General features: G+C 41.1%; 2 protein-coding genes across 2 annotated transcripts in view; both read left to right on the top strand.

Moving 5' to 3' along the window:
* The window catches only part of ephb2a (eph receptor B2a), a 46176-nt gene extending 41419 nt beyond the window's left edge, over positions 1-4757 (top strand). The window contains exons 14-15 of the mRNA XM_010875753.3: positions 384-539; positions 1873-4757. Of these exons, the coding sequence (XP_010874055.1) occupies positions 384-539; positions 1873-1981 (265 nt within the window). The 3' untranslated portion in view covers positions 1982-4757. The remainder of the gene's footprint in view (positions 1-383; positions 540-1872) is intronic.
* Positions 4758-7461: 2704 nt separating this feature from the next.
* Positions 7462-16429, top strand: lrrc38a (leucine rich repeat containing 38a). Its single transcript, XM_010875751.3, has 2 exons — positions 7462-8409; positions 14741-16429. Exons 1-2 carry the CDS (start codon positions 7782-7784, stop codon positions 14986-14988), a joined length of 876 nt encoding a protein of 291 aa, XP_010874053.1. The 5' UTR covers positions 7462-7781; the 3' UTR covers positions 14989-16429.
* The last annotated feature ends 381 nt before the right edge of the window (positions 16430-16810 follow it).

The raw sequence follows: 16810 nt of genomic DNA, 5'->3' as shown, positions 1-16810 counted from the left end.
ATTGAACTCAGGTGTGATAAACCACAGTTATGTTTTCACAGGGGGGGCAAACACTTTTTCACGCAGGGCCATGTAGGTTTGGATTTTGTTTTCACTTATTAATAACAACCTTCATTTCAAAACTGCATTTTGTGTTTACTTGTGTTATCTTTGACTAATATTTAAATTTGTTTGATGATCTGAAACATTTAAGGGTGACGAACATGCAAATCAGGCAGGGGGCAAACACTTTTTCACACCACTGTATGTTGAATGACTAAAATGTAAAGTATTGTTTGGGTGGCCACTAGCTTTGTATGGGTTGTCACTGGATTGTTGTTGGGTTTGTTTGGGTTGCCGTTGGGTTTGCCGGAGGTTTCACTGGGTTGCTCTCCTGTTCCTAGTGTTCACCTACCTCTACTGGACCGCAGCACTCCGGACTTCTCTAGCTTCACCACCGTGGATGAGTGGCTGGATGCCATCAAGATGGGCCAGTACAAGGAAAACTTTGCCAACGAGGACTTTACCAGCTTCGACGTGGTCTCTCAAATGACCATGGAGTAAGTGAATCTACCCAGACAGCTTGATGTGTAAACAATGTAGTCAATGGTTTATATTTGCTCTGTTGACGTTTGAATGAACCTTACAGAGAGGTTTGTTGTATGAGTTCTTAAAATTGGCCTATTTCCCACTTTTTCTACCATGAGTAAATAGCAATGTTAGTACACCATGTTAATATAGCTTTCAAATATGCTGCAGGCAAAGTCAAGGAGCATGCCAATGGGTGGTATACAAACTTACCATGATGAACAGAAATAATGGGTTGCCAAGAAGCAACCTGAAAGACTTAGTCACGCCCACAATCTTCCTATAGGGTGCCACCTTTTCAATGTGGCTACCGTCCAGGAGTTTCAGGAATTCACATGTTTGTAGCAGCTGATACTGAAATCAGTGCATATGTGCAGGATCCACTTCCGGCCAATTGACTCACAAGGTCTTCGGGCTGACGCTCGGTGTTGACTCACTCGCTAGCACACAAAAGACAATCTGAACAAACACAGTTATTTAGCCGATTTCTCTGTTGTAACAGTAATCTTTTACAACCATATGCACAACACAACAGGCAGTCGAGCGATTTCATATTCATATTTGTCAAGATGGGACAATGGGAGTAGCCTATGTGCAGCTATTTTTTTAAGCCCAAGCAACATTTAAACAAGCAAGATAGACAGGCCGTCAATAATAATTTGTTGTGCAAATATTAGCTTTTCGGGAAAGCATTCTGGCCCAATGCAATGTGTAGAGTCTTGCTTGTGCATTATATAAACATCATTATTTTGAAATGATACATATTGCTAGATTAGCTGCGTCGTGTCAGTCAAATTGGTTGAAGGTTCAGAAGAGCGTAAGGAGAAACCGGAATGTATGTGTAAAGCAAGACATACAGAACGGGTTTCTGACCAACAACTTTGAGGAAGTGTTTTCTGGTGGGGCTGGTGTGACTGAAAACTTTGCTAAACACATTTTAAAGGTTCAAAATGGAAACTCTCCCATCACAAAATATTCCAGGTTGAACCTTTACACAGAGGTTCCTCAAATAACCTTTTCAGAGTGGTTCCTCAAAGAATGTATTACAACTGAAAGTTTCCCCTGTGTGGCAATTCAAAGGATTCTTCCAAGCTGTTTTCTTCCAAGCTCTTAAAAAGTCTTCCATCTTGCAAGAGTATAGACTGGGTTTATTGTGTATTAGATTGATCAAAATTTGTTCTGGAATGTTCTAAATGTGTCCTGGATGTTTTATGGATTTAGACAGTGTTAAATGTTTCATAGATATGGACGGTGTTAAACCTGTTCTAAAGTATACTGTGTTCACTCACTGCTCTCTCCCCATAGGGACATCCTGCGTGTGGGGGTGACACTAGTGGGCCACCAGAAGAAGATCCTGAACAGTGTCCAGTCTATGCGGGCCCAGATGAATCAGATCACTTCTGTGGAGGTCTGACCTCTGCTGTCTAGACAGGGAGAGCCCTAGACTGGACCGGAAACCCCAGCCTGGTCATCCTGTCAGACTGTGACGCCCACCCCCTTTAAGCCATCCTTCTTAACATCGTCCTCCCATCTGTTCAGTGGCCAGTCGGCAGTCTGTACTGTATGGTCAATCTAGATCCCTGCTCAGCTTTTTTCTCAGTCGCCAAACACCGTCCTCCTGTGTTCAGTCTGTCTCTGGCTAGGCTGAGTCTTTTACGGTCCGGACTGTGTCTTCGACTGCAGTGAGTGTTGAGTGCACAGCTGCAGCCCCTCCCTGTGCTTGTAGTAAGATATTGTTTACAGTCTATTGGTTGGATATGATTTATGCTGGTCCCTAGACTGAAAAGCATCAACAGACTGCCCTTATGAAGGGCTATTAAGAGAAGGTTGGGACCAGACTTCACAGGGCTTCATTCTCATCTTTCGCAATGAGCCTCTGACGGTACCAGTGACAGATTTTCTGGATAGTGAATAAGCTCATGGACAAGTGGCGGACTACTATACAGTTTCACAGACTTAAAATGACTCATCTTCTGGAGGCACCTGTTCGAATAGAGCAGACTCGCCGTTCTTGTTAATAAGCCTCTCTTTTGACAGTTTGAACATTGTGGTGATTCTATTTGTTTGTCCTACACTTCCAATCTCAAAAAAAAAAATAGTATCAAGGTTTTTTAGTTTGTTTTTTTAAACACTACTTCCAACAGCCCAAAAGAACCATAAGATAAAGTACTGTACTGTGCATGTCATTGTCTTGTACATATCAGATGCACTCTGTTGTCTCTTTCTCTTCTGGGAATCACAGGCTGTCATAGCCATTATACCAAGTCGTCCATTTTCACTGTTTTGGCTCTGTACAATCTTTTGTTTCGATGACTCAGTTGGTATTCGTTTTTTAAATGTTTTGAATGTGCACCTTAATGAAGATTTTGGGTTGGCACAATCATGACCTATTCCATTACAAAAGTGTTGTGTACAAAGTTTAGATTTTGCTTTCCCTTTGTCCTTTGATGTTTAAAGGGTATTAATATGCATTTTTGGTCTGTCATGAAAAGCACTTGTCCTCCCTTTTATGGTACATACAAAATGGCGGCCATACGTTATAGGTTAGCCAGGTGTCTAACACATCTACTGTACTTGCACAAAATGGAAGTCTCCATACAGGTGGGAAGGTGTTCTAATGGGAGCCTGATGGTATTTAAAAGACTTCACAGAACACTGTTTTCATTCGGTTTGTTTTTAAATGGGTTTTATAATGTGATTTGTGATTCGTTTTTATACTGCTAGCTATGATCACCTTTGACAGTATGGAGCTGTTAATTATCACTTAATCTAGAGTCAAACACAGGACATATTGTACATACTGTTGCCGTTATTATTTCCTGTGGATGAATCATCACAGAGTACAGTGGAGACTTTTTAAAGAAATGGATAAAAGGTTACTTAAAAAAAATATGGGCTTTAGTTTTTTGTAGCTACTGAGAAATAGGGGTAAACCTCTTCCTCATATTGTGCCAGCACAAATTACAACAAGTTTACACATTGATACTCCATCCATAACATACTATACTTGAGGTTCAGGGATCAGCAGGAAACCGTTAGACACTGGTTTTCAAAAGGTGTTGTTCAAAGGGGCCAAAAGACACTAGCCAGGTCAAACTGAGGCACTGAAACTGCCACAGTGTCTGCATGCTCCTATGCTTCCATTGTCCCAGAACTTAATGGATGAATCAGGATCAGGCCTTACTGTTAATTTCACTTACCATTTAATAGGTATGATTATGGTACTAATCAGGATACAGCTCAATAAGACACGTAGGACCATTTACTAATGGTAATGTACTCAACTGTGTTACTGCAGTGTTACCACCACAAACACAACTGACAAACTCAGCCGCCCCTACAGAGATACAAGTTATTGCCCACTGATAAACAAGGATATGTTCCTCTGAAAACTATCTTCTTTAGTTCTTCCCAGACACACTGTTTTCTCTGTCATTTCGTCAGTCTTTTCATAATGATACAATGATTGCATTAATTTGATAGAACCTGTGTTCTTTGAGAATAGCCAAGTAAATTTGACATTGTTTTTTTTTTATAGGCTTACAGGCATTGTACTAATAAAGATCTGGATTTCTAAATGAAGGATGACAAATCATACAAATATGACATAGATATACAGTACATTAAATGAAAACTGTTTTTGCTGCTGTCAACAAATACACTCACAAAGACCCTGCCATCATTTGAGTGTTTGCAAACAAAAGAAACCAAAACAGACGCTTCTACTGTCACCTCAAGTCCATATAGTTGTGACCTCTCTATATGAGCACAGTAACATTTTGTTTTTTAAATTTTAGGTGTGTAAAAAAATCCTCCATTGTCCACTGAGCTATCCGCCTTCCCTGGGCTGATTCCATGTTAAACATGCACTATTTCCGTACCTCCATTCCTTACAGTAACTGTTTCACACTTTCACTTCTGTCCTCCATCTAAAGACACAAAGGGTCTGCCAAGCCCTAGTCCAGCCCCACTTCCAGTCCTAACCACTGTGATTGCATTGGGACATTTTGTTTTCTGTACAAATGTACAGTGACTGTAACCCTGTGAATTACGTAACAATTTTAATTATTTGTAATATTGTTATTTGTCTATTTGATAGAAAAGAACAAAACAAAAGAAAACAAGTACTACAAAAAACCTGAAGCAACTGTCTTCTATTAATAAAAAAAGATGACATTGAAGTACTTTTATTTTCTTAAGAGTATTTTTTCTCAATCTTGTATTAAATTGACACTTATGTATGTTATGTATTTGACCATGTGTTCTACAAGATATTATCCTCGTTGTAGATTAACAGCTGGAGGTCTGTGAATCTGGTCCTTAGACTGCAAAGAACACATTGATCAGAAGGGGGAAGTAGAGAGCACTGCAGGATTTTTGTCAATGTTGACTGTCTAATTGCTTGTTTGTTTGCTTTTCTGAGCAAATTGGTGCGCATTTGCAATTACATTTTTGTCACCCATGTCCTTTCATATAATGTGTTCTTTCTGAGTAGTTTCAGTCTTTACTATGCAATGTAAAATAACTGCTAACACATCCAGATGTCTATGTAAATCTGATACTAACAGATGTGGGTGAATTAGGGATATTCTCATCTGAGGACACTTGTGATCAAATACTTTTTTTTCCCTATTACATAATCTTATTGTATGCCATTTCTCAGAGGGTTTATTATACTACATTCTCAAAGTGACAATTAGCCTTTGGTTTACACTGGTAAAATTTCTACTGTATTTGTGTTTGAGCACACAACAAGGGCATAATATACCATTGTTCTGTCTGTCAGTCTGTCTGCCTGACTGTCTGTATGTCCATCTGCCTGTCTGTCTGTATGTCCATCTGCCTGTCTGTCTGTATGTCCATCTGCCTGTCTGTCTGTATGTCCATCTGCCTGTCTGTCTGTATGTCCATCTGCCTGTCTGTCTGTATGTCCATCTGCCTGTCTGTCTGTATGTCTCACTGCTCGCCTGCCTAACATTTTACAATGTCACTCCCCCAAGCCTCATTGAAAACCATTCAGAAGGTGACAGCAGTCTGATGTGAAACCTCACTCCCCACAGCTGTCAGTCCTTAACAGGTATCTTGGACTGGCACATGGCCAGCGTACCCAGTCACACCTGCCAACATGCCGCTACAGAAGAGACAGCTGCTCCCACCGTCTTGGATGCCAGGGCCACCTAGAGAACCACTGGCATGTGTCCTGTGGGTCAGCCTGGCTGTATGCTGTTCTATGGCAACATCTTCAAAACGCGCCTCCCTCTGGCCCAGGCCATCCCCACCGGGCCGTCCCCACCAGCCGTCCCCACTGGGCCGCCCCCTCCAGGCTGCACTGACATGTGTAATTCATTTACACGCTCAACCTGAACTACATGGACAAAACACGTTAGACTATTTTCAGTTCATAGGGCTCCAGTGACCCCTGTAGAGCTGGCCCCTGTATCTGTGCTTAAGAACACTGACTTCTTAGAAGAAACAGTGTTGGTGCTAATAAAACAGTTAATGTGGACGAATGTGAAGCTTGTTTAAAAAAAGATTATTTTTATTCCTTGTTCCTTACTCCATCATTTGTTCAGAAATTTGATCTCCATCTAAAAAATTACCTTTGCAACCTAAAAAATATATTTTTATATTATTCTGTAAGATTCAATCAAATATCAGCTATTTTTAACCAAGGATACATGGTTGACCAAGTAAATGCAAAATCAAAATTATATTGAATCTCTGTGCATCTCTGTTACTGAGACCCATTGGAATGCAGTCTTAGCATCCATTATGATGGGAGGATTTGCAAAGGATTAGCCAATATCTCTGCTGTCACATTTAGCTCTTTACCATAGGTGAAAGCTGCTACGTAAGCTGATGGTGATTTCATTCGTCTGTGACATGCTATTCACAACATGTTTGATGTACCAGGAAACAGTCATTCCAGTGGACATACTGGCATGGCTTTGGTTTCTGTTACTGTGCTTTAGTCTGGGGTTATTATGTCTTACTACTGTAGCACAGAATGAAATAGCTGTTATTGGGAATACACTGTAAGGTACAGTATTTCTGAGGACTACTGGGTTTTCGCAGTGGAAATGGTAAAATTCTAGTTGATGTGTGCTACTGCTAGGTTTTTTCTACATATAGGATATAGTGTTTTAAAGCTACTGCATTGGATGTGTACTGTATGAAGCAGGCATTATGCTTGTTGCTCAGGGAAGGCACGAGGCAAACGCATCACACCTCTGGGTTGGTGTTGCTTAATATGACACTTTTGGGACATTCGTCTGTGCAGCCCAGGCAGATTCACAGCCCAGTGGATGTTTAGAGCACGTTGTCATGGCAACAATGCTGGGATGGCAGGATGGTGTGGCGCAGGAGGCAGCCGACAGACGAGGAAGAGACGTACGTGGATGTGATGTTAATTCCCACACGGTCATTGGATCGTCCGGATTACATTCCTCCAGGGATTCTGTGAACCGCGTGACGTCATGTCAACAGATAAATGAGGAGCCTGACCAGGCTTAAACAGCGAGCCACTGATGCTAGCTCCCCAACAAAAGAAGAAGAGGCGTACGGGTGGATATCAAAGTGCTGCCACTCAGTCTTCCAATGCCTCCCAAGACATCGTTAATCTGACTCACAGACGGCGTCACCCAATAACTGTTGTTAACGAGGGGTAATGAGACTCTGAGAGCCGACCCTCCTGCAAGACCCCCCCCACCCACCCACCTCTTGGCTTACCCGAAAACCCCTTTGCCCCCTGCTTCCCAGCCGCTTCACAACACGCCTCTTTGGATCACTAGTTTCTATTTACCTCAGTGTTAATCCACCCTCCCTCCCTCAGTCTCTCTCGCTCTCTCTCTCTCTCTCTCTGTCGCTCGATCCCTCTCTCTCGCTCCTCCCCTTATTCCCTCAGAGCCAGCAGGCTTCTGTTCTATCCAGACCGCTTGCTACATGATCTCCTGGAAAACGTTGTTCCGCGTCTCTCTCGCCGCTCGATGGCCAGGCCTTTGTAGATTACACACCAAGAGGAAGAAAGATGCCAGCGCCAGGACATTGACTCCTTTCTTCCTTCTTCTTCCCCCTCCCCTTCCTTAATCTCCCATCTATTGATCTCTACTCAACCCCTTGTCTCCACTTGTGTCCTGTAGCCCCTTCCTCCCAACCTCCCTTCCCCAACCCTGCCTGAAGCCCTGCTCTCCCTCTCACCACTCACCCCCTTGACAATGTTACCATGCATTAACTGGCTTCAACCTTTCCTTGCCTTGCTCTCCTCCACCTTGCTTACTCGGGGCCACAACTGTCCCTCCAGCTGCCTGTGTCCGGACCACCACACCGTCGACTGCCAAGGCCAAGGTCTTACCCGCCTCCCAAGCCCTATCCCCCTGGATGTTCGACGTCTCCTGCTTTCTGACAACTGGATTCCCTTGATCCCCTCGGACTTCCTGGTTTTGTATAGCGACCTGGTTTACCTGGACCTGAGGAATAACTCCCTGTCGGCGCTGGAGCCCGGAACCCTCAGCACCTCGTCCCGGCTGGTCTACCTGGATCTGGGAAGCAACAACCTGACGGAGATCCAGTCAGGGACCTTTGGGGAGACCCAGAGCTTAATCAAGCTACGCCTGGGGAACAACCCCTACCTCAGCCTGGTAGAGGAGGACGCTTTCGTGGGCCTGACCTCGCTGCGGGAACTGGAGTTGGAGAGGAACGGCCTGCAGGGGCTGGACGTGGGGGCACTGGAGCCCCTAACCTCACTCCGGGTGCTACGCCTGGAGGGCAACCCTTGGGTGTGCAACTGTCACTTTGCCAAACTCTTTGTGTGGCTGACGGAGAACCGTCACAAGCTTCCAACGGGTAAGCTGCTTAACAGCATGTATTTGCTTTAACATCTTTGCCAGTGCTTGGACATAGAAAACCACTGTTGTCCTTCTGCTGCCCACTCGTTTCTGATTCAAACAACTCACCATCAGTCAGATGTAGAATTAGAACATAACCATAGCCCAATGTCCTGACAGATACCAGGTAGGTGAGTAGAGCATGTCTCCTGTTGCACTATGGGGTATGAAGTGCGTATAAACATGGTTCCTCTGCTTTCACTGTGTAAATTAAATGAAAAGGGTTTATTTCCAGTGCAGCTTGTTGCTCATATTACTGACAATTCTGGGTATAGACACAAAATATTTTTATGACATCTTGACAAACATGAGAAAGAGAGAAAATAATTCTGAAAGTCTAGTGGAGGGTCTCAGTTCCCAGATACCAGATTGTGTCTGAATAATTAATTAACCATATGCCAGTCGGTTCTGAGATTGTGTGTGTGTGGTTACCCTTGTTTGTGTGTGTGCGCGTTCTAAAATCACAACAAGAAGACCAGTAATTGACACTATCCAAGTTTTATCCTCAAACAGTGTCTGACAATATGTCCATCATAAGAAAGAGCTGTAAGGTAGCTACATTGTTTGTGAAACTACTGATCATAATCATACGTACAGTATAGCTTCTATATTCCCTTTGTAGTGTTGTAATGCATCACTATACAAATCACCATATTTACATAACCTGTTAGAGCTAGGCTAGTGCTACTGCAACATCTTATTTGGAATCCTTTTATTTAAATTAAATCTGTGATGTATTCCTTTAAGAGTGCACTTCTTTTCAGCGGCGCAAAATTGGAAAAGGATGCCATTTGTGATGAACCCTGGGTTAATATAGTGCACTAATCTAAGCAACAGGCTGTTCCGTGCAGAGGTGAACACAGGCACATCCATAGAAACCTTGATAGTAATGTAGATACTACAAAGACTGACATGTAATGGATTAGGCTAAACGGACCAGGGAGCCCAGACCCCAAAAGGAGTGTTTGGTTAACTTGATATCTGGCTCCATATTTCAGTGCAATGTAAACATAAAGCTTACAAGTTTTATTTATCATGACACTTTTTCCTAGACCAAGGACTTGGCACATGGAAAGCTCTTTTCCCTGCCTCTCACTTTAGTGCCACTAACTACTGCCAGTTTCATACATAATTGTCAGTATTTTCAGAAATAGTAGTATTTGATAAAACAATTTAGTATTATTTAATCTGCAATTATGTTTTATACTATCACCGGCCATTTTTCATGTACAACACAGTATATTTTTATAAGCGCAAACCCTTAAATGTAAGCTGTTACTTTGTAGTGGTACAACAACAAATTGTGACGCCATGGATTGTCCTGAACTGTGCATTTACCAAGAGTGCAAGGAGGAAATGTTGGTAGAAGATCTTAGTTTCTAATCATAGGATGTAAAACAAATCCATGAACTAGCATGAGAGTTGATTCCTTATTCAAAGGTAAAGGCACTGAGAAGTCTTTTGGCTTTTCTTTCACCCAATAATTTCACTTTAAGAGGACTGAGCAGGGTTGTTTTAAGAAATGCTGTAGGTGAAGAGAAATCGACTTCATTCCTGAACTTGAAGTAAAGCTGTAAACTGACCTAAGTGGAAGGAGACAGAGTATAATGGTAGTATAATGGATCACTACTGTACTGGACAATTCTACAGAGCAACTCAAGTCCAGTCACTGGTGGTAAAAATGAAAACATAATGAAAACAATTTTGGACACTGCAATTTAACACACTTTGTTATCTAGCAATCAGTTCCTGATTGAGATCATATTTCTGTTTTAAGTATCTGTGAACAGGAATCGACACTGAAAAATTAAAAATTTTGCCAAGCTGGTACCAGGTACAGCAATTTCAAAGCTCAGAGAAATTACATTTAAATTGATATGTTCACAAATGTAACTATTACCTTCATGTTTGAACTGCAGACCCTTCAAAAACACCTTTGCTACGGATATTTAAATTGTGCTTTGAGGTAAATGTTTGTGAATGAATTGCGGTAACCTGTATAATCACACTGAAGGGTGTTGTTTGTAGTGCTGTTGGGTCAAGGACAGACAATCAGCATCTATTATTCACCAGCACACTTCATTTGATAGTGATGACAGCATGCCATTGCTACTGACATTGTCTAGACTAATGTTCCTTACAGTAAAAGATACTCCATCACTCTGACACACACACATACATAAATAAACAACCTACACACACACACACACACACACGCTGGCAAGCAGGCACGCACGCATACACGCACGCACAAACACACAAACACACACACACACAAACACACACACATGCACAACAATGCCAACTCCATAGCGGCATGCCACTGAAATCATATTGATAAATAAGATACAATCCAGAGTCATGGCAGATAATCTAGTGATTTTGTTGACAATATTAGGTGTAGAGGCAGCATAGGAAATAGGCATATATAATATTATCCAACCCTTTCCCACCCACTCACCCATCATCACAAGCAGACAAATCATAGAGAGACTGTCCATCTATTCACAATTTAGTTTAGTATTCTGGTCATTTTCACACTCTGGTTGGGTCATGAAAAGACAGAGACAAAGAAAGACACAGAGCGAGACAGAGAAAGGGAGAGAAATAGACAGAGCCACACACAGAGCCACAGACAGATAGAAACTGAGAGAAATTGATGAAGAGAGACAGAGTAAGACTAAGATTGATGTACAAAAAATAAAGACAGAGAGAAGGAAAGAGACAGAAGCACAGAGAGAGACCATGAAGCCATGTCTGGGCTGGGCTTGTTGCGCTGTATGGTGAGAAGGAGAGCCATGTGACTGGAATATCACCGAGCGATGAGGTCACTGAGTCTCTCTGCATGTGGAAAACCCCTTCTGGTCTGATTGTGACTCAACACACACACATACAGTACACACGCACACACGCACACACAGACTTGATAATGATGTCTACTGACTGCTGGCCACAGCAGCTACAAACACAGGCAGGCCAAAATGGAAGCGCCCGAAACTATCCTTAGTGTCACGTGATTGAGCTAAACCATATGTGCTATTAGACGAATGCCTTATTTTGAATATTTATTGTGAATACTGATGAAATTCTAGTTATTGTTTTTGTTTTGCAGGATGTTTATATTAATGTAATAAATTGGTTTATTTTGCAAAGCAACTAGAGGCAAGAATAGTGGAGGCTGCTGTAATACTCTAATCCATAATGTGATACTACAGTTAATTATATAATTCAAACTATAATACTAAAATGCAGGGGTATTCAAATCTGTCCCTCAAAACTAGTTACACTCCATTTTTTCATTGCAGCAACCTAATCAGGGACTTATTTAATGCTGGGAAACCAGATGGGTGCAATTAATGATGAGGTACAACTGAAAACCAGCAGGCTCCGGCCTTCATAGGGTAAGATTTGAAGATTTGTTCTATTATAATGTATACAATAATTCTATAGTTAATTCATACTATCATTCAGTGGTATTGAAACTGTTTTACTTTGTTTAATGAAAGTGTAAATATTTGTTATTATATGTATGGGACTATAAACATATAAGAAAATATCATTGGATTAAGAAAGGTCATTGGATTAAGTTTCCTATCATCAAAATATATATTTTTTGTTAAATATTAACTTTTGCATAGTCCACATATGCTACAATCGATAGCCTAGTCTGATTATATTTCTTTAAAGGGGCATTTCACCATAGCACAACTACTTAATGTATCAATTACTAATGTTAGCACTGATACAAAATACCACAAGTTCCAGAATTCATAGCAAATGTAGATGCAATGGCCAATTGAGACAACAAAACATTTTAGAAAATAAAAAATACACTTTTAATTAAACTCTAGATATACTTCATATACTCCATGTTCCCGTTACCTTGCTTACAAAATATAAAAATAAAAACATGAACACATTTTCCAGTAGAAGGACCCAACTATTGGTTGTACAACATTTTCAGACAATTGCTCGAATAAAAGCAAAGTAACTGCATTAGCTTTTGTTAATACATTATACAGAATAATTCTGGCTACAGAACTCAACTCAATTGCTAATTCCACAGGTGTGATTTTATAATAAGCAATGCTCAAATAATTTGTTGTTATAGTGACAGTAAATAGCCATAAGTAAAAACAGTAGGCTATACATTTTACAGTAGATTACCAGCCACAGACCTAGTTATCTTATTAATCTATCCAAAGTAAGCAATACATTCCCACTGTTTGTATAGAAAGAAGCAAGGCAGTAGTCAATAGAATGTACTTATTTGCCTCGTTAGTCTTGTTATACTGCTGTAGCCCAGATGTGATGAGTCAATACATTCTTTAATCCGTATTGAACGCATTTCACCAGGCAGAAAAATATAACTAAAATATCCAGCTACCACTGTTTTCAGGGGTGTAGAATTAGGGGAAGACATGACCCCCCCCCCCCCCCAATTGTACAGAGAGGTCAATATCACTCCCCTGGAAAAGAGTGAAAATTCTCGGCTCCCTTGACCCCAATATACAATGCAAACCTACGCCATTGCCTGTTTTTCACCAGCCTACACTGGTTCCAACATGTATGGTTTAATATCACAATGATTTCAAGAACCCGTGGAGAGGAAGGGGAGGGATTATGGCAGAAACATCACTGAAAGACATCCGATGGCTCTATAAATTAAAACCAACTTGTCGCACAGCCGGTATAAGATGGAGTGAAATGAAACAAAACATGACTACATTCATTTGGTAGATATCACTCGCCCTTCAATACATACAGTGACATAATGGTATGTGTGTTCTAGTTCACAACAAATGAACCTTGTTTCTCCTGGCCAGTTTTGTGTGAAACACATCTCACTGCCCTAGAAATCTCTCAGACATGATATATATAAGGTCCCCACAGGGTGCCCCTTTGACAGAAACAGTGCAATACAGAAAATGCAAACTTTGATCGGTTTCCATATAGGAAAATGTTTTCATTTTGAAAATGTTTTTCTTTCTTTCAATGGCTATGTTAGCTGCTTTTGCTGCGAGGGCTACAGCTATTTTGTGGCAAGTATGTGGTTAAAAATGTATGTACAGAAAATATCTGAATTAGTTTGTTAGCCAGTAGCTAGCATTTGCAGAAACATCTGTTTGTGTTGTATCATTAGCCAGGGTTTGATCTGGTGTCCGATAGTAACGTACTTGTTGGATAAGATTACTCTATTCATTCTGCGAAAAACGAAACAGATTGGATCATAAAGCAGACATTTCACAAATGAATTTTGGCCTTGGAGTCGGAGAGGCTGAAAAACGTAAAGTTTGAGTGAATCCCAGGGCAAATCTTATCTGTGAATTACGTAACAGGGGTTATGTGTGCCTGCTCAGCGAAGCCTCTTTAAATCACACCAATTTAGATGTATGACTTTGGGAACACAGTGTGTCACTATATACAGATTATAAAACTCAACATGGTTAAAAATAAAGGTTAAACCAAAACATTTACATACAGCTTTTAGAAAGAAAAACATTCTGTATAGATTGTGCATTCATTCCTAGGTAGAGCTCTGAACCAGAGGGAATGCTTGCAATAGGCCGGAACACAGTGTTTCTCCACCTAACCTGGCTTTAACATTGATGTGTCAAGACCACACACTTTTAACTGTGTGCGTGGTTGTATGTGTGTGGTGGTGGTGGTAATGCACTGTAGTTCCCTGTTGCAGTTAGCAAATTCATCACTTGATCCTGCCAAGAGACAATCTTGTCACCTAAATACTATAATAAGAGATTCAACTGAACACAAGCTCTTAAATGGGTGATTCTTTGGGATGCACATGACTCGGTGTGTGTGGGAATGGGAAGAAACATGAACGGGCATATGCACTAGTAACTACTGCAGGACCACTGAGCAGTTAAAATGAACTAAACCAATTTGAAACATAACAATGGTACCTGTCTTTTTCATCTGTGTCCACATTTATATTGAAAACAACAAACTGACTATTCTTGGTGGATTTCAACCACAGTCCATATAGGCAATTTCAAACTGTATTGTCTGCATGCTGTTCAAAAGACAGCGACACTGACTGACACGTGGCTTGACCCGTTGGCCCTCTGTTCCACCGTGGAGTTACTGTGTATCAAAAATGACTTGCTAGATGCAAGACGACAAAAATGCCACTCGACTTAAAAGGACAGGGAGCTTCTCTGTCAGCATACTTCGTAACTCAGATCTGTGAACAGGTCGAGGTTGATTGTACCATGAATTAGTCTGATGTCTTTATTCCATGCTGTTTTTCTCTGTTTTTCTACTCTCAGGCATGGAGGGGTTGGAGTGTTCCCTCCCCATGGATGGGAGTCTTATGTCCCTGAGCCTGCTCACCGAGGCTAGTTTCCGGGAATGCCGGGGCTACCTCTCCCTCACGGACATCCTCATCGTCATTTTCTCGGGGATCTCTGTCTCTGTGGTGGCCATCATTGCCAGCTTCTTCCTGGCCTCGATGGTCCATTGCTTCCAGCGTCTTGGCAAAGCTGGTCAGACAGATGAGGAGGAGGGTAACGACTGAGGGGGGAGAGAGCGCGTGATCTGGGACCAGATTCAGTGTCACTGCTGACGTTGCAAAACCTGACTACGTGTCTAGTAAGAGGGCCGTGATGAAGGTCAGAACCACAGGAGAAGGAGTCACAGATAGCAAGTCTTAGAAATTGGGCCAAAACGCTCTTTTCATGTGAATTCCCATTGGTGCCGGTCAGTAGCACACTAGGAGGGGTGTGAGGGCAGTTGCTTAAACCACGGCGGGAAACACCATGTTAGATTAGCTCGAATGATACTTATCATTGAAGTATGGCGTTTCAGGCTTTGAGTCTAACATAGGGTAATATTCCATAAACTACCCTTTCAAAGAGGACAATTACTCTATTGAAGGGGCAAACGGGTTGTTGGAGACCTACGTTGAGCTGGGAGGTAAAGGACAGAGAGGAGGACAAGGAACAGACAGGCAGTCTGATGGACAGTCAAAGCATGCCCCTGCACTGACTTGAGTAGCAATCTACGTACTGTAACCTTTGTTTACCAAAGAGGCGTCCGATTGAAAATATGATTTTCTTACACTAGAAGACAGAGATGGGATAGCGTGAGCTATACTAGGCTAAACTGTGACAGAAAATCGTAAATGTTAAATGTTGTATTCACCACCAGTCAAACGTTTGGACACACTTAATCATTGGAGTGATTTGGTGTTTCCAAAATTTGACTGGTGTTGTATTTGGAGGGCATAGGTGCAATAATCAGTTTCCGGAGCACAGATGTAGCCTGACATTTGGAGTGAAAATGCCTGAAGGAGTTGCCAGAGTAAAGACTCTGGCATTCAGGCTAGCAAAAACAATCAAACTTCAGATACAGTGCGCTGTACAAAACAACATGCTAAAATATCCTGCCAATAATGACCCACACATGTAATTATGGAAATGAATATATTATACAGCTTGTACTGTAAGTGGACCAATGTATTTTCCTATTTTTATGCATAAATTGTATTTCATTTTTGCAAAAGCTTTCAATTGATTTTGCCTTCCAGCCTTTACCTATGTCAACCTTTATTCCAACTGGGTTATCAGAGATATCCTAAAGAGACCAGCAGCTAGTAGCAGCCAAGTGAAAGTGATGAATGAATGCATGAACAAATGAAACTGTATAAGTCAAGTATGTTACGTGTGTTGTTATTTAATGAAACTACTGGGAGTTCATGAATTAAAACCAGAAGACTCACAGATACTTCAAGACCTGAGATTTGAGAAATTGTCGTGTCTGTCTGATTTTTGTTGCTTCTGTCAAACTGTATGTGCCTCTGGCACTTGTAATCTATTACAGATATGTATAACCCAAAACAGATGAAAGGGCTTTTTTCTGTCATGATGCACCATAGCAAACACCTTAGAAGGATACTCAATGGCCTGTAAAGTGTGATGTATCAAATTGTAAGAGAGATAAAATAAAGCAGTAAAATAAACATGCTTTGCTCAGGAACGTTGCTTTTATAAAACTTTTATATTTCTTCTTGTTTTAAAAAAGATGTATGTGGAACCTTTTGCACTACCAACCTTTTGGAGGAAGCAACATACTGCTTATACATATGCATATCATTTAGTATTATTTATCTCTGTAAACAAAATGTTACATGTCAACGTGGCAGTCCTTTCCTTCTGCACATTTCACAATGAAAGTCTTTCTGATTTGTGCAATTTCACACGTGTGTAAAGAGAACAATTAGCTTATTTAAAACCATTCAAGTATCTTAATTTTCCAATGAGCTGGGGGAAATATTTTTGCAAATGTCCTGCAATTCTAAACATTCTCAAACGGGGCGGAGAACAATTTTGCTAGTTAAT

The sequence above is a fragment of the Esox lucius genome, chromosome 12 (assembly GCF_011004845.1).
Source record: "Esox lucius isolate fEsoLuc1 chromosome 12, fEsoLuc1.pri, whole genome shotgun sequence".
NCBI classification, from domain to species: domain Eukaryota; kingdom Metazoa; phylum Chordata; class Actinopteri; order Esociformes; family Esocidae; genus Esox; species Esox lucius.
The sequence above is the reverse complement of the archived record's forward strand: the minus strand, read 5'-3'. Positions and strand labels throughout refer to the sequence as shown.